This window comes from Haliotis rubra, unplaced genomic scaffold (assembly GCF_003918875.1).
Source record: "Haliotis rubra isolate DU_JTF1 unplaced genomic scaffold, ASM391887v1 Scf62, whole genome shotgun sequence".
In the NCBI taxonomy this organism is placed as follows: Eukaryota; Metazoa; Mollusca; class Gastropoda; order Lepetellida; family Haliotidae; genus Haliotis; species Haliotis rubra.
In genome coordinates, this window is record NW_025767324.1 from 60973 (window position 1) to 79670 (window position 18698).

The following is an 18698-nucleotide window of genomic DNA, read 5'->3' on the forward strand; positions in this document are numbered from 1 at the left end:
TTCAAGAGTAAATGCAATCAACCCTGTTAGTGGCATGGCTGTATATTGATACTTAATCCAATTTGACAATAACAGGAACCCAACTCTCACATCACTGTCAACAACATGTAAGTACTGACTGAGTTTAGTTTTACGCTGCTTTTAGCAATATTCCAGCAATATCATGGAGGGGGACACCAGAAATGGGCTTCACACATTGTGCCCATGTGGGGAATCGAACCCCGGGTCTTCGGCGTGACGCGCCAATGCTTTAACCACTAGGCTACCCCACCGCCCACATGTAAGTATCAAAAGTTTTAATTACAAGTGAAAAGTGAAAATAAAACGTCATTGTTAGGGAGGAACCATAAGATTTTCGGGAAGGTTGGGGATGCAGAGTTCATGATAAGCTGCTCATATATTTTCCAACATGAGCAGGTACTCAATTATATTTGTTTTATATAAATACAAATAACAAATAATGTTCTTTGAACACTTATCTTCTAGAAAAGGGCACATTATGTTTTCACCTGCAATGTGAAGGGAAAACAAGAAATTTCAGAAATTTGACCTTGGTTTTCAGATTCCAAAAATCAATGGGTTACTCGATAAAACAGAAACAATTTGATACAGAACATGTTCACCTTTCTCTCACCAATCCACTAGAATGGATGTGTACAGATTCACACATTAGTCCAGTGTGTCAGCTTACAATACACACAAAGCACTAACTTCAGACACAGTTTGCACATTCTGTATTTGTAGGACAAATCTTTACTTGGATGGAGGTACTTGCTTGAGTATCATCAATTCATGGATCTAGGTGAAGTGCTTAACTTCAGGAAGTGGGCCCTTGCTGGTCATCTCCAAAGTCTGAGATATCGCAAGGGTCGGTGGTGGTTCTGTGTCTCCAGAATGCTACGGTGTTGTCACTAAAACCAGGGAAATAATCACTATAGCCATGCAAACATAAAAATACAGCTTGCAAATGAAGGAAAATAAGACAAGCAAAAACAACAGATCCAAGAAAATGTGCACCAAAAAAAGAGAAAATGAGACAGAATAACAAAGCAGGGGTCTGTAAATGAATCTGTGAAAAGAAAGGGAAGGTCAAATTAGGAAAGGGTTAGGTTAGTGTGAGTTGCATGCAAGTGAAGTATAGTGTTTGGATTACAAACTCTGAAACTGTCACAGAGACATGCAGGTTAAAGTACATTGATATATACATTGAACTAATATATTGAAAAATAATGGAATGTTGATGAGAAAACGAATGAATATAAACAGTGACTTGGGATAGATAACGGTGTAGGGTTCTGACACTTTCAAGCAAATTCTGAAGTCATTACAACATGGTCTCATAAGGGACTGCCCATGCCTCCACTGAGAATCAAACCAGGTTATGCACATGGCAAGCAGGAGCATCAGCGACAGGGCCACCACATTGAGTATATGGTTCAAACCAGCTGTCCCAAGTAATCAAAGAATTAGTTGGTTTTGACAAACAGAACCAAAGCAAGCCGCTTTTACATACCAGATCAGGTACAGATCATTACAGGGATATAAGGGTACAGCCATGGAAAACTTTGTGAGATAAACAGGGCATTACCTTGGGTGGCACTACCTGTACTTGAAGTCAAAGTCAAGCTTAACATCACCATGCACATGAATAGCATCTACAGTGAAATGCTTAATGATCACTCTCCATTTGTTTGCCATCAAAATGTGCCCTTTGTACATCAATATATAGAGTTGTCACAGATTTTCACTGGTGTCAGACATACTGATGAACTTTCATAAATTTAATGTTTCAGGAAATGTCCAACCATAAACATTATTATGCAAAATTCCTGCAATATGATTTTGAACCCAGGGTACATTTTGATGGTTACTGATCAAAGGTGACCCTATCAGCAATAATGCACTGACTTCTGTACATTTTAGGGAATATCAATCTAATTAACCGGACAAGAATTCTTTAATGAGCTTCTGTGCCTGGATAAACATCTGTGGAGTCTCAAGGAAGGTTTCTTTGAATCAATACAGAAAGGCAACTCAAAAGATTTTCATAGACATTTCCACAAATGGAATAAGACTATTCATTTGTGAACATATATAGTTCTCTTGAAAATTGACAGCATGACCATCTGAGATGTGTTAATAAGCCTAGCTGATCGGAAACCACATGAGAAAGGATCAATAAGAGGAGAACATGTGTCTTGAATTGAAAAAAGAATTTGACTGACACATATATTATTCAAAAAGGAACTATGTACTGTGCCGACTGTATACAACCAAAACAATGTCAACACATAGAATCACTCACTTGTCAAAGGGTCATTTCATTTAGCAAAATATATCTTTCTTGTCAACAAGTATGTAACCATCAATATCTATCAAACACTTCTATGGCAAGCTTGCAAAAATGGCTACATTTTAACAATATTTAATTCAACAAGCAAATGTAATCAAGCCTTTTGAAGCTTGTATCATCCTTAACAATCAAGGTTATATTTATCAGTTTCCTTGGAGATTCTCTGTGTTTATAGATTAATTGGTATTTTCCCCAATGACAATTCATAGTAAGTAACTCGTTACTACACAACAAGAGAACAGATGAAATGTAGCCTTGATTACTGAGGATGACGAGTTAAAGCATCTAACAATATAACCGGCTGGCATATGTAACAAGAGTTCAAACCGAGTGTTAACACATATCCTGTCATTGAGCAAATGTATATATATTAAGTACCGGGTACCCCACTTGTAGATTTCGTGAGAATGTATTTATGTGCCCTAATTGTTTTCATACTGAAACTGTCAGCAAACATCCACTATTAAGAGTAAGCACATGAACTTTGAATACAGGCATAAGCAAACTGGTATCATGGTTATACAAAAGCCCTGAGGATGATGTAATTGTGATGTTGTGTTACTCAGGCCCCCTTCTAAAAGTGATTGTGGACAACTAGGGGTGAAACGGTATACCGCGGTATTAGTAGAACTGCAGTATTTTGCCTGCAGTTCTGTATACAGTAATGCAATCCAAAAATTCGCTATTTTCGGATTTCGTACCTTCATTTTCTTAACCTTTTAAAAGATTTTCTAACATGTCTAGAAATTGAATCATTTTGTCAAAATCTATGTATTTCTATGTTAGACGGACACTATTTTCCCGGAAGTAAGTTAGTAAGGCCTTGTACCGAAATACGTACCATACTGTGGTAAGAGCAAGGCCTTGTACCGAAATACGTACCATACTGTGGTAAGAGCACACCGTTTCACCATTATGGACAACCACATTACTCCCATACATTAACATAGACTTATGATAGTCCTAGCTCTATGAATGCTTGCGGAACAGGGCCCAGGACTATGAGTATCATAAATCCTATACTTTAACAGCTAATGATAAGCAGTAGCACTGTAACCACTTTGAGAAAAGGGGCCCTGGTGTAACTTTGTCAAGACAAATCTGCTTGTTTATCATTCTGAGAAAGCTATTGCTGTTGATATTTGAAACAAATTTGGCACTCTTTACTGATTGGCAACCAACAAATATTGCAAAATAAACTCAATATTCATTTTCTCTTACATAACAGTTTCATTATGTACAGTGAACGGCAATGTTTAGCATCTATATAATCTCATCATTCCTATCCAACATATCGTGATAGCTGGTCCTTTAATTAAAACCTATATTTTCTCTTTAACACAAGCAAACAAATTCAGTAGAATATATTTACAATAATGCCATTAGTCTATATGTTACACACTGTACCGCACTAATTCTCACACTCTACACTCTCTCAAATTCTGTGTTGAACAAAACTAGGGGAGATAACTGTGACATGTTACCAGGATGATCATTTCTTATCAATGATGATGGGTGATTTACAATGAGTAACCATGGTTACAATGGATGATATGAAAGCCCTTGAAGTCACTAACTCTACACAATGAAACTACACTTCAACAGTAATACTAACAGTTCAAAAATACTTTGAAGGTTCTGTCAAGCTGTCTGATGCTAAAAGCGTTTTGAATAAAAGGTTCTTACTCAAGGACCTTAAATGCTTTGTGTACATGGTCAGCCTGCAAATAGGAGAGTGGGAAAATATTTACAGGGGTGTTGGACATTTAACGTAACATTTTATAAGAAGGTATTAAAGCTGTTTGTTAGATGTCTCAGTACCAGGAGTATCTTTGTCATTGTGTCCTAATATCTAATATTCAGCCCACCTGTGATTAAGAGGAGCACATCTTTCAAATTTCTAAGAACTGTGGATGGCTTTATAAATAATTTCATCAATGTATTTCTACATACTTTATAACATCCAAGTTATCAATTCACAAATGCACAATAATTCTTTCATGTTAATTGACAGAACTTGCATCAACTGCTTTAGTCCGCTTGACTCAAAAGTGGACCGATGAATTGCAATCTAACTAATAAACATATAATACTCAATGAAACGCTGATCATAATCAAAACATCAGACCAACTCTGAGTTTTTTTGCAGAATTTTAAAGAAAAGTGTTTAACAAACTATCATTAACATTTTGACACAGTTCACTATATGATACGAGGGAGGAGTGCAAAGTGAGGAACATCCAGGTGTGCGGTCATCGGTCCGCTTTTGACAGAGTGGGTGAGTTTAGTTTTGATGCCGCTTTTAGCAATGGGCTTCACACAATATGCCCATGTGGGGATCGAACCCGGGTCTTCGGTGTGACGAGCGAACACCTTAACCACTAGACTATCCCACTGTCCCGGTCCGCTTTTGAGCCAAACGGACTATAGCTGTAAGTGTGCCATGTTACCAAGTGAAATTGGGACTAACTGATGTTGAGTGTATGTAAGGTGATCATTATTTGAAACAGCAGGAAGCATGTGTCCATCCCACACCTGTAGACAGTAGTCGCTGGAGTATGCAATGATGATGACAAATATTGGTCAGTGTTAGTCGTGTTAGATGAACCACTCCCGGTTAAAGATTCGTAGACTGTTAGTTCTTCGAAGTTGCCATATTTTCACCACAGGCTCACTGGAATGAACAGAAGATGATGGCTGAAAGACAACTTCATCAAAGAGGCTGGCTGAGTGAGTGAGTGCGTGAATGCCAAGTGAGTGAGTTAGAAAGTTTGACTTAATTAACACCACTTTGAACAGTATTTCAGTTCATAATGGTGTGTCAGCTTGTAATGAAGCTTAAATCTTCAGATCTTAGGCAGAAACTTTCAAGCACAGACATAGTGCTGGCAAACCTTGGACCAAAATCAGGGTGAATCTCAGATTCAAACCCATGATGAAAGGTGCCTAAGCAGGACTAAGAGACAAATTGCTGCACCTTAACTGACCTTGACTCATGTCCCCCTGAGCTGTAGGTAAACTAACTACAATGCAGGGACACAATGTACAATATTAGCAGACCTATGATGTAATCAATGAGGCGCCATCACGTTGCTGAGAAGACCTTGTATGTATCCAGGAATGAAGCCTAGATTTCTGATGTGAAATACAACTATTCAATAATAAACTACTCTAGTTCTGCTAAATACATTCATGTTTGAGCAAATGAGCATGTAATGTTGTATAGTATAGTCAGCAATATTTCAGCTCTATCAAGCTGGCCTGTAATTACTGAAGCCAAGGCTAGGCATACCAGTAGTTGATGGTTTGAACAATGAGTGAGTAGGTGAGTGAGTTTGGTTTTATGCTGCTTTTAGCAATATTCCAGCAATATCACGGCAGGGGACACCAGAAATGGGCTTTGCACATTGTACCCATGTGGGGAATCGAACCTGTGTCTTCGGCATGACGAGCGAACGCTTTAACCACGGCCCAGTTTGAACAAAGAGGTACATTGTCATGGTAGAGTGCCACAAAACGAGTCCGCATTGTAACTACCAAATCCTCACCAGTCATTTCTTACAACAGGGTGGCAATGTCAATGGGGATCCTTGGTAACAAACTGCATCATCTTTTACTTTGTACTCATCAAGTAAGGTAGATACTCACTTGGACGCAGTGAAGATTGAGGTGGAATTGGTTGAGATGGCATTGATGGGGCTGGAATGAGCCTTGATTTCGGCAATCTGAGCACAGGAGTCCATCTGCCAGAGCTTGAGAATGCCGCCTCTGCATGCACTCAACAGGAAGTTGCCTCCTGGCATGAAGTCCAGTGCACACACCCAGTCCTTGTGTGCAGCATTCATTGACTGGAGAGATGGAGAAGGAAGGGATTAGTAACTGTGTCTGTCTAGGAAGGACTGATTTCAATGTAATTTAGAATATCCACGTTTAATGATGGTCCCTCACTGCCAAATGTAGCACAACAACACATAACTATCTTGGTCCTGATTCCCAGTGAGTGAGTGATTTAGTTTTATGCCGCTTTTAGCAATATTCCAGCAATATCATGGTGGGGGACACCAGAAATGGACTTCACACATTGTACCTGATTCTCAAAGAGTGTATACTTCAATGATACTAACCTGCTTCAGCTGCTGGTCCTTGAGGTCCCACTTCTTGATACAAGTATCCCGGGAGCCACTGAACAGCATGCTGCCGTGGAGAGCTAGAGACTGTATTCCGTCATAGTGAGGGGGCTCCAGGTTGTACTTGGGGGTGAACACGCCTGCAGCATCATCCATCACCTCAAACACCTGCAACAGATAACATACATGTTGCTTATTACAAGCAAAAGTTAGTTATATATACATACCACTTTAACATATATAATTTGCAACAAGTAACCTGTAGATATATATAGCCCATAAGGTTGGGTAATTTGTAATGTTCAAATGAATGTTTGCCAGAAATCTGCCATTGAGAATATGCATATAATTTGTGGAGATAGTTGTATAGAGTTGCTTCCCTTGGACAGTTTTTCTGTTAATAGAAGAAAAAGAGCCACTTTCAACACACTAAGGTGTAGACTATGCAGGCATGTAACAACCTGAAAAAATACTAAGAGGATGCATAGATTTATAAATGTTTGGTTCAAGCAAATAGTTAATGTATATTTATTCAAGGACTCCATAAAACCTTTTCAAGGTTCTAATAATAGCTACCAGGTCTCATTTTCAAACAGGAAGGTCTTTCCTTAATAATGTTGTAAGTACAATGCCTTTCAAGTTAAACAATCAGAATTTCAAAGCTTTGAAGTACATGCCAGCCTTGTAAGGGTCTTGTATGATCACATTTTTGGTGATGCTGGAAGTATACGACTACTCGTTACCTTAATATAGTGGTCCTTGGATCCTGTGATGACAGTGCTGGAGTCTGTGCTAGCATCTACAGCCAGCACCATAACAGCTGCCTGGTGGCCTCCACTCAGCTTCCCCACTGCACTGTATCTGGAGGTTTCAAAATTGGTGGCATCCCAATTATTGAGTTACTTTGTGTGAAGTTGGTAGAGTATTAGTGAGTGAGTATGGTTTTACGCCGCTTTTAGCAATATTCCAGCAATATCATGGCGGAGGATGCCAGAAATGGGCTTCACACATTGTACCCATGTGGGAATCGACCCCCGGCCGTCAGTGTGATGAGCAAACGTTTTAACCACTATCAGACCCCACCGCCCCTTAAGCATCAATTGATAAGATAGTATCCATACCAGTGGAGTAAAAGTGGTGACTTTCAAGCTCTCCAAGCGGACACTCTTTCCACCGGACCATATAAATTGTCCATTATGAAAATAATTTAAGTCTCAGAACTAAATGTCAATGTTAATCCAGTTAAATGCCTCAAGGTGATTATTTCAGGGTGGTGGTGTAGTCTAGTGGTTAAAGTGTTTGCTTGTCACGCTGAAGACCTTGATCCACTTGCACAAAGCAATCTTAGCGCTACAATGATTGTAAGTCTATGTTAAAGTATTGGAGTTACAATCACCTCAGCACTAAGATAGCTTTGTGCAAGTGGACCCTGGGTTTGATTCCCCACATGGGTACAATGTGTGAAGACCATTTCTGGTGTCCCTCGCCGTGATATTGCTGGAATATTACTAAAAGCAGTGTAAAAATAAACTCACTCACTATTATTAACGTTCAATACTCTTAAACGGTAAAAACTTCACAAACCTCCTGAGATCCCAGACTCTGACTATATTGCCTGTAGCACAGTACAGTGTGACACCATCACTCCCAAGGGCGATGTCGTTGATGTGATGTTCACCAGGGGCCAGGTCGGTCTGGCGGGACTGATAGGTCTGATTGGCTGGACCAGTCACACTCAGTCCAGAGGATCTGAAAACATCACATGTAACTGATTCACTCAACCTGTAACAATTAACAAAGTCGTGACTATCACAACAGGCTTATTGTATCATAGGTACTTGGTTTCATCATCATATATTCAGGGTTCAACTCTTGCATAAGACTTGAAGGACAACATTTTAATCAGTTGTCTTGGTATACTACACCTATGCAAACTCTGGGATAGAACTAGATTTGTCTCACCCTAGCATTCTCGCTGTAGCATCTTGCCGCACCTTAGTTTCAGATCTCACCAAAGCATCTGGTCTCACCCTAGCATTTTGACACAAGATAGCATCGTCTCATATTAACATCTTGACTTATCTCTACATAACATTATGACTCACCCCAGCATCTTGACTCACCCTAGTCTTCTCTATGTAACATTATGACTCACCCCAGCATCTTGACTCGCCCTAGCATCTCGACTCACCTTAGTCTTTTCTCTACATAACATTATGACTCACCCCAGCATCTTGACTCACCCTAGCATCTTGACTCACCCCAGCATCTCGACTCACCCCAGCATCTCGACTCACCCTAGCATCTTGACTCTCCCCAGCATCTTGACTCACCCCAGCATCTTGACTCACCCCAGCATCTTGACTCACCCTAGCATCTTATCACTACATAGCTTTATGACTCACCCCAGCATCTTGACTCACCCTATTGTCTTTTCTCTACATAACATTATGACTCACCCCAGCATCTTGACTCACCCTATTGTCTTTTCTCTACATAACATTATGACTCACCCTATTGTCTTTTCTCTACATAACATTATGACTCACCCTAGCAGCTTGACTCACCTTATTATCTTTTCTCTACATAACAGTATGACTCACCCCAGCATCTTGACTCACTACATAGCTTTATGACTCACCCCAGCGTCTTGATACACTGTGCAGACTTGCTCCGGATGTCCCACACTTTGATGAAGGACTGGGATACGGTGAAAGCGAGTTTGGTGGCCTCACAGTACTTCACCTTGCCTACATTGTTGGGGTGTCCTGTGTATGCCAGGATCTCCTTGCCAGTAACCAGGTCCCATGTCTTGGCTGTACGATCTACAACCATACACAAACTATAATGCAGTGCCAGTAGTTACATGCAACAGTGTGATGGGGCGGTCGGGTAGCCTAGTGGTTAAAGCGTTGGCTCGTCAGGCCGAAGACCCGGGTTCGAATCCCCACATGGGTACAATGTGTGAAGCCCATTTCTGGTGTCCCCCGCCGTGATGTTGCTGAAGTAAAAGCGGCGTACAACCAAACTCAGTCAGTCAGTGCAACAGTGTGACAGTCAATAAACATGGGGTTAACACATTCATACATAAATGTTACATATCTTATTATCTTCCCTCCACATACATCTTTGGCTAGCNCTATTATTTTCAACTCATTTGGTACTTCGTAGTGGTAATTCTTTATCTCGAATAACATTGAATCACGTATGATGTACGGAAATTACTGATGTTTTGCGAATGCAAAATCGATGGAAGGGAGATAACTCTAATTTGTTTTTCTTGTCATCTTGTAGTCTGGTACTCCATACTATGATCCGATACCCATGCTTCAAACAGTTGAAAATTACCCTTGAGGTGTTCGGTTAGTTAAATACGTTGTTCACTGGTCCCTTGGGGCTTATGTGTTGATGTAGCCCATGGGTTGATGTACCTTCGGACTCAGGGACAAACATCGAGGGTACATCAGCCCATGTCCCCCTCAAGACCAGAGAACAACTTATACTGTCATTGAATAATTTTATCTGGCTGATAAACAACTGATTACTGCACTAAGATATTCCAGATTTAGCTGTGAAGCATATTTGATAACAAGGTTTCAGAGAATGTTTTTTTCTTCCAAGAACTGTCCACATAAACACCATACCTTTGGACAACAATACATAATGAGGTAATTAAAGAAGAGATGATGCAGATACAAGTGAGGTGAGGTGAAATTGGGTTTAACGTCGTGCTTGAGAATATTTCGCTCATATGACAACGTGCAAGCGTGTGCATGTGTATGTGCGGCTGCTTGTACTAGCACAGACTTAAGTTGGTTTTATAGTGTTAACTCACTGAGATACCATGTCGCAGTGAAGCATGAATACCCCACTCAGACACATTATACTGACTCCGAGCCCACCAGTCCTTGTTGTACCCACTAATGCCGAGCGCCAGGCAGGGACCAACAAGTACCATATTTTAACGTCTTTTGGTATGACGCAGTCGGGGATCGAACTTGCGACCTTCCGCACTCTGGGCGGACGCTCTAACCACTACACCACGGAGGAGGTCGATGCAGATACAAAACAAACATCGCTTTTTCAAGTTTCATGAATCAACTGCGGTCTTTTATTGCTCTGAAGAGAGCTTGCAACTCGTACAAGATGTTCCACTCCATAAATAGTTTAAAAATAAACACAAAGAACATTTTAGAGTATTGACAACTTTTGTCATGAATTAGGCCCTTTTCACAAAGCTATCTTTGGAAAGAGATGTTCTCAAGTTCCATACTTTGACACTTAACGCAAAGATCGCCCTGTGGACACGAGTCCAAGTAACAGTATTCAGCTGACAAGCTTCATGAATTATAAGCTGATTACATCTAGACATAACTGACCTTTACTACCAGTAAACAGGAGATCATCAGTAGCATGAACTGCAAGGACTGCCTTAGTGTGACCTTCAGCTGTGTGTGTGCAGGTCAAAGGTGATGACCTTCCACTTGAGGGTCGTCCGCTGACAGAAACAATGCTGCCCCTGAAGAGGTAGGACACAAAAAATAAACGTTTAACTATCAGTTTGTAAATGGTTGGTTGGTTGGCTGGCTGGCTTGTTGATTAATGCCACACTCAGCAATATTCCCGCTATATGGAGGAAGTCCATATAAATAATTGAGTATGAACCAGACAATCCAGTGATCAACAGCATGAGCATCGATCTACGCAGTTGTGATACGATGACATGCGAGCCTGACCACCCAATCCCATTAGTCGCCTCTTACGACAGGCATGGGTTACTGAAGATCAATTCTAACCCGGATCTTCACAGGTCCTCTTTTTAGGGTGAATGCTCACTACATCAAGCAAATTCAGAACTACCTCACATTGGCCTGAATATAAAGGTGGCTGGACAAGAGAAGCAAGATGAATATTTAAGCCATGTCACAGAGCAAGATCAAACAAAACAATGTAACCACTCACTGACCATCTTTTTTCGATGGAATCCATTCAAGTGTAATTTGTGAGATGGATTGTCACAAAATCTTTAAAAACAAAACAGGTTCATAAATACAGTACCGGTTGACACCCACCTGTTAGGGTTGGGACTAGTGCTCTGGGGATTGCTTGTGAGACGAGAGAAGACATTTTCATCACTGCTACGTCCTGACCGGCGGAGGGCAGGAGGAGATGTGGGTGGCGTGGTGTCTGAGGAAGTATCTCTGAAACAGAAAAACATGTGTAATCATCTGCACCTGCTTTGGTCAACTGATACAAAAGTTACAGCAAGCCTTATGGGGCCTTGGAAAGGTTATTCTGGAGCTTCACAAGGACACTCTAAAAAACTTTAGTAGTAGGATGCTCTGGACGTTTAGCAGCGGTCTCAGGACATTTAAAAGGATGCTCTGGTCCTGTAGTAGCATATTCCGGGCCTTCACAAGGATGCTGTGGACAATTTTATAAGCATCCTTTGGAACTTCACAAACATATGTTAAACCATTAGTTGCATGATGACGTCCTTCAGGAAGACACCAAGGACCGTCAGTAGCATACAATCCGGCTTCACAAGGATACTCTGAATTATTATTACAACACTGAGGACTTTTATGAGAATACTCAGGACATGTAACTATATATTTAGGAACTTCACAAGGATATATGAGACTTCTTTGCGAGGCATCTTAGAAGTTGTAAACATGAAGGAAAACCAAGTTCTGTGGATATTGCTTCCATCACTTGCTTGATAACAGTGTTAGCACCTAACCAAAACTTTGCACTCGTTGCAATAAAGAAGTTGATTATCCAAAGAACTTGGTTTTCCTTGATATATGGGACCTTTAAGTGTCAATTGAAGACCCTTAGAAGTATCCTCAGGATACATGACACATGACCTTCACATGGACACAGTGGACCTTCATGAGCACACTGTGGGACTTGGTACCTCTTCGAAGAACTGAATAAAAATACTCATGGAGTATTTTGGTGCATTTTTGTGTGCACAGACAATGGGCTTCATTTTTAATACTGTAATTTGAGATTTTTTTTACGTTTCTGCAAAATGCATATTTTAACGATTAATACATCTTATGTTATTGTACATGTCAATGCCCTTTCATATAAAAATCATTAAGAAATGGATATTGATACATATTAAGCCTTGTAATATCAGCAGTATTTTATCCTCATGTTGACCTATGACACTAAATGTTCAAGCATTTCAAAAATGACATATCATCAGATCAATGCTTGTGAACCAAAAGCATGACCTTTGGATTCAGCACAAAAAAACTTTGATCCTATCTGTTACGTTTATGTTAGTTATCTACAGAATCAGACTTGTTGAAATCCTCTAGTTTTATTTCCCCTGGCACCCATAAGAACAGATCACCAATATTAACTGGTTAAGTCAGTGAGATCAAAGAGAGTGCTGGCCTGCTTGTCACATGATAAAACTAGCACAGATACCAACTACCGTAAACAGTCCAATGAAGAACAAGGATTCTACCATGACTTCAGTAAACACTGGATTGTGATTGGTTAATTGAAGTTATTCAGAGGACAGAGGTACATAATCACGTTATATACCTCTGATTTTCCAACGCAGTATGTATTTTTTTTAAATCTTAATAATGCAGTCATGGTAGATGGAGATAAACATACTGTGTTGGAAAATCAGAGGTATATATATAATGAAATCATAATAGCTCTAATTTTTTTATTTAAAACCTCATGCTACGTGTTTGGTTTAAATCAAATTTAGAGATATTATAATTTTGTTATATACCTCTGATTTTCCAACACAGTATGTTTATCTCCTAATTCTAAATTCTGGAGGCTGTGCTATTTACACAGAGACTTTTGAAGTAGGAAATAATCAGTGATTTTTACAATTAAACTGATTTACCAATATTGCAAGTTTTTCATAGAATATTAACCTTTTGGTTCTATCATGGAATAATGAACTTTTTACAGATACATGATGAAACTAATATTCTATATGTTTATTTTCCTAATATGTGAATCCTAATATATTGCTTGTAGTGGTTATAACTAATAATGAATTTTCGTATGAATTATCATTCCATGATAGTTCCATGACAAACCTTTAGCAAGTCATTGTTTTAATCAACTGTTCAAATGAATAATGAATGACTAAATACTGCTTTAAGCTTTCAGCAGTTTTGCAGCTAAGGTGAGAAACAATTAATAAAACTTTAGCATCATTCTCTTCCCACAGAGGTTACTCAAGTCATCCCACATACCGGTACATGAAAAAGTTCAAGCTCTTTAGGATCACATGGATCATTTGACCTGATCTCTGTTTGTCAATACTGACTACAACCAGAGTACGAGCCTTATAGTTTTCACTTACAGAAAGCCATCCACCTATACCGAGACTTACGGTATTCACATACCAATAATACTCCATACTACACAATGTGGCAAACCCATCAGTGTCAAGCTTTACTGACATCAACTGCAATTTATACACAGTATATTGGCAGATAGTCAATGACGCTGTCTGTACTGAGATAGACCAGCTTTCATTAAGCACTGAGGGATATACCTACTTCAAAGGACGTAAACTCTCAAAGTCATGAAAATGTTACTTTGACTTTCTATAGCCCTGCTGGTATTGTGAAAAAAGGAAATCTTAGGTGGCTGAAGTGTACAAAGGACATCCTGTGTGCAAAATAGCCTGACTTAATATGTCCCTTAAAACTGATTAGACTACTAGTAATCAATGAATAAGTGGTTGCTTTCATGTGTGTGTGTGCATGCGTGCGTGCGTGTGTGTAAAATGGATGGTTGGATGGATAGGTGAATGAATGTGAGGTGAAATTGGGTTTAATGTCGTGCTTGAGAATATTTCGCTCATATGACGACATGCATGCGAGTGTGTATGTGTATGTGCAGCTGCTTGTACTAACCCAGACTTAAGCTGGTTTTATAGTGCTAGCCCGCTGAGATACCATGCCGCGGTGAAGTATGAATACCCCACTCAGACACATTATACTGACCCCAAGCCGACCAGTCCTTGTTGTACCCATTAATGCTGAGCGCCAGGCAGGGACCAACAAGTACCATATTTTAACATCTTTGGGTATGACGCGGTCGGGGATCGAACATGCAACCTTCCGCTCTCCGGGCGGACGCTCTAACCACTACACCACGGAGGCGGTCATAGGTGAATGGATGGATAGATGGATGGATGGATGGATGGATGGATGGATGGACAGATAGATGGATGGATGGACGGATGGATGGATGGATGGATGTTTGCACATGCATATACAGACACTGAAATAATTATAAGATCAACTTTCAGTGTACATTCCCAATTTGATTAAGTCTTGCAGAGATCTATATGACAATCTCACAATGATCTCATTTCAATAAACTTCTAAGATACCATTCCATGATCAATAAAACATCTCTACTGAACTCTTTGTGTTTCTCAAAATTTTCACAAGAACTCAGACATATATTGTACAAAGAGTGAGTGAGTGAGTGAGTTTAGTTTTACACCACACTCAGCAATATTGCAGCTATATGGCGGCGGTCTGTAAATAATCAAGTCTGGACCACACAATCCAGTGATCAACAGCATAAGCATCGATCAGCGCAATTGGGAACCGATGACATGTGTCAACCAAGTCAGCGAGCCTATTGTGCAAAGAAGCAGAGGCATCAATTAAAAGGGTTGTCTCAAGTAAAGTTCTACTGAATAAGAATTAGCATGTCATAGTTTGCAGTAGTGGGGCGTCAGAATTTTTAAATTCAATGAGCCATTTTCTCACAAGTTACCATTAGGGATGACTAGTTTCCTGCAGGTAATATTCAATACATATACCCAAATTGACTCAGGTTCAGAATATTTTACACCAATAATTAAACATTGTCACTAATATTTCTGCCTAAAATGCTGTATCCGGTGCCTTCTAATTTGTGTATTTATATGCTGCTGGAGGTGTAACAGAGTGTCACAACAGCAATACCCTAGTCCATGTCTAAATCTCAGACAGCAAGACTGACTGACTGAGTTTGGTTTTACGCCGCTTTTAGCAATATTCCAGCAATATCACGGCGGGGAACACCAGAAATGGGCTTCACACATTGTACCCATGTGGGGATTCGAACCCGGGTCTTCGGCATGACGAGCCAACTCTTTAACCACTAGGCTACCCCACCGCCCCCAGACAGCAAGAAGTTGCACCCCTTGGATGCACTGCATTATGAACTACAGACTCCAGTTATGTGTGATGCCTTCATTCAATTTGTAAATAAAGATCTGTGAAGGAATACAAGTATGCACAATGAGATGGATACACTGAATGTACTTTTTAAGGTTCCTAAAATTGTTCAAGCAAATTGCAATTTGGAATTAATTTTGGTAATGGTGATCTATTTTGTGCATTTTACACAAATACACAGCTTATCTGGATATGTGCAGGTGTGTGTACCTGTTAGTGTTTCAGCAGCAGTGAGAGTAGTTAGGAACAGTTGATTTAAGTCACACGTCACAGATCCATGGTTTCCGTGGTTTGCTAATACTACAGCAAATACTTTAAAGTTTAAAATTTAAACACCTCACAGCACAGACCACTCAAAGTCAAATGCTTGAAGCCTAATAGTCGGTCTCACAGTCCATGAACCACATTTTCAGGACGTTGGCTCGTCATGCCGAAGGCCCGGGTTCAATTCCCCACATGAGTACAATGTGTGAAGCCCATTTCTGGTGTCCCCGCTAGATATTGGTGGAATATTGCTAAAAGCGGTGTAAAACCATACTCAGTCAGTCAGTCCATCAGGCAGGACATGTCTATGGCAACAAGTCACCAACACACAGACCATAAACAACACAAACCTATTTAATCTCTAAAGTATTTACAATTCAACCCAGCAACGATAAATGATCCCGTATTACATGGTCTGTTTTCACTATAGCAACAAAGATGGTCTAATTTCCTCCTAGCCAAGAATAACTTGCACCCAGAGATGTGGAAAAACTTGATCGGTAAATTCCAATAATCCTCCTGTTGAATCAATGAAACAAGTGCGTGGACTAGTGATTAAGTACTGTGATAACAACAAGCCTTGTTCATCCTGGGGACATGATCTACTGTGGGGTAGAAAGTGAGGATTACATTTCAAAACCAACACCAAGTAGACGTTGATCTTTATCGTAGCTCCACTCTTCAGGTGACTGTTCCCAGCTGACATCACAGGACGAAATTGAAATTGTTTGTGAGTATCATATTTCTGACCCTACATATTTATGTTATCACACACAATGGAATTATTATTTCAAAGAGACTTTTTCCTCTCAAAATCACATCTTATATGTCTATCTTGAACTTTATGCAAAGATCCCCAATACCTTAATCTTGTTCTTCTCTCAATCACAGAAGGATTTCTTATTTTGTCCATAATGATTGCTTATTAGTCAAACCATTGAGACCAGACCAACTATTCTCAGTTAAAGGGGAAGAAAGGTTAAGTAAAACTGAATTTGACTTGAAATATGTGGTGCTTAAATTTGTGAGTAAGGTTTTGTGCCATGTTTAGCAATATTCCCGCAATATCATGGCTGGGGACACCAGAAACGGGCTTCACACATTGATCCCATGTGGGGAATCAAACCCAGGCCTTCAGCATTATGTGCAAATGCTTTAACTACTAGGCTACCCCACCACTCCATGTTGTTTTAAAGACAGTTTCAGATTTTGCTTCAAAAGATGTTCTTTGCAAGTGTGCAGTTTACTGACGTCTGGTCCAACCCTGCTAACCCATTTATCACACACATACCCTGGTCCAAATTCACAATGTTAGTTGTGTCAGATTTGGCATACCGAATTTAATCACAGTTTTATAACAAGGAAACAAAAATGGTCTGGCTCAACTTCAGCACTAATTCATCACCTGTCAGAGACTTACAGAACTGATTTAAAACAATCCCATCATTCTATCTGTAAAACATTATCTGAGATTTATCTAGATCTGCACTTTGGCTGACATTTGCAGTAATGGTTTGTCTCAGGTGGCTTGAATATCACTGAAAACAGGACAAGTGAGAGGAAAAGGAAAATATTTATGAATTTAAGAAAATATTAACAAATAAAAAAATTGCAAATTGGAAGAAAATAACAAATCTCTGAATCTGCCTACCAATGGCTCAGATACACTGGTGCTCGTAGGACTGACTGAGTTTTGGTTTTACGCCGCTTTTAGCAATATTCCAGCAACATCATGGCGGGGAACACCAGAAATGGGCTTCACACATTGTACCCATGTGGGGATTCGAACACGGGTTTTCGCCGTGACGAGCCAACGCCTTAACCACTTGGCTACCCCACCGCCCCTGTGCTCGTAGGAAGAAAATGGTGAAAAAGGACAGAAAAATAGTATATTGGTTTCCAACAGGGATTGGATTATTTCATAAAAAATATGAAAAAATCAAACTGCAGATATCCTTGTATTTTATTGACACAACCCAACAGGAAAAGCTACCAATCAATAACTAACAATTATTTCACATCCTGTCCCTCCTGGAAGACCACCCCTATAATCGATGCATGTAAACAGTCATTGAACGTTTCCATTCTAACCACAGCATCCAAAAGAGTACTCGCCATCAAACCTCATTATAAAGCCATCCATTACATGCAGGGCTCCAAAAGAGCCATATCAACAATGTTCCTCTAGAGTTATGGACTACACTCCAGAATATGATAAAAAACCTGATATCACAATGAGGTTGGACTGAGGTGTATTGGAAATCAATCCAATCATTGGACTATTACATAACCTGGTAAAACAAATATGGCAAGTGCAGGCCTCCAACTGGTTAAGTACTCTGCCTTCCCCAAAAAACAGTTTTAAATAAGAAAGGTTAAACTTTAACACCAGTGACCAGGACATTGCACCATATTCAGATTCTTGCTGAACAAATTAATAATCAGAAATGTCTTTTGTTTCCTAAATACCAACCAGGAACTGCTTACTAAACCAGTGCAATGGCAATGTAGCTCAACTGGAAATGTAGTGAATGTTTAATATTGTCAAGAAAGAAACTCTTGAATAAGTCATCGCGTCCAGGAACAAGCATGGAAGGAACATTACAGAACATTAATATCGGCAATTTGAAGGGGCTAAAGCATGACCCAAAGTTTCTCAGCTACATTCAGCTATATCACGGCAGAGGAAAGCACAAATAGGAATCACATGATTACCAATAT

The 18698-nt window shown here is 39.8% G+C and overlaps 1 protein-coding gene across 5 annotated transcripts in view; it reads right to left on the reverse strand.

Annotated features, from left to right (window-relative positions):
- Positions 1–280: 280 nt before the first annotated feature.
- LOC124256123 (kinesin-like protein KIF21A) overlaps positions 281–18698 on the reverse strand; it is a 132127-nt gene continuing 113709 nt past the window's right edge. For 3 of the 5 annotated variants that reach the window (XM_046690079.1, XM_046690076.1, XM_046690077.1), the window contains 8 exons: positions 11553–11681; positions 10860–10999; positions 9122–9305; positions 8065–8229; positions 7224–7341; positions 6478–6648; positions 6002–6201; positions 281–911 (listed from right to left, as the gene is read on the reverse strand). In XM_046690079.1, the coding sequence (XP_046546035.1) occupies positions 818–911; positions 6002–6201; positions 6478–6648; positions 7224–7341; positions 8065–8229; positions 9122–9305; positions 10860–10999; positions 11553–11681 (1201 nt within the window). In that variant the 3' untranslated portion in view covers positions 281–817. Of the gene's footprint in view, positions 912–4708; positions 5028–6001; positions 6202–6477; positions 6649–7223; positions 7342–8064; positions 8230–9121; positions 9306–10859; positions 11000–11552; positions 11682–18698 lie in introns of those variants that run through there. The other 2 variants (XR_006892830.1, XM_046690078.1) reach the window with 2 other exon arrangements.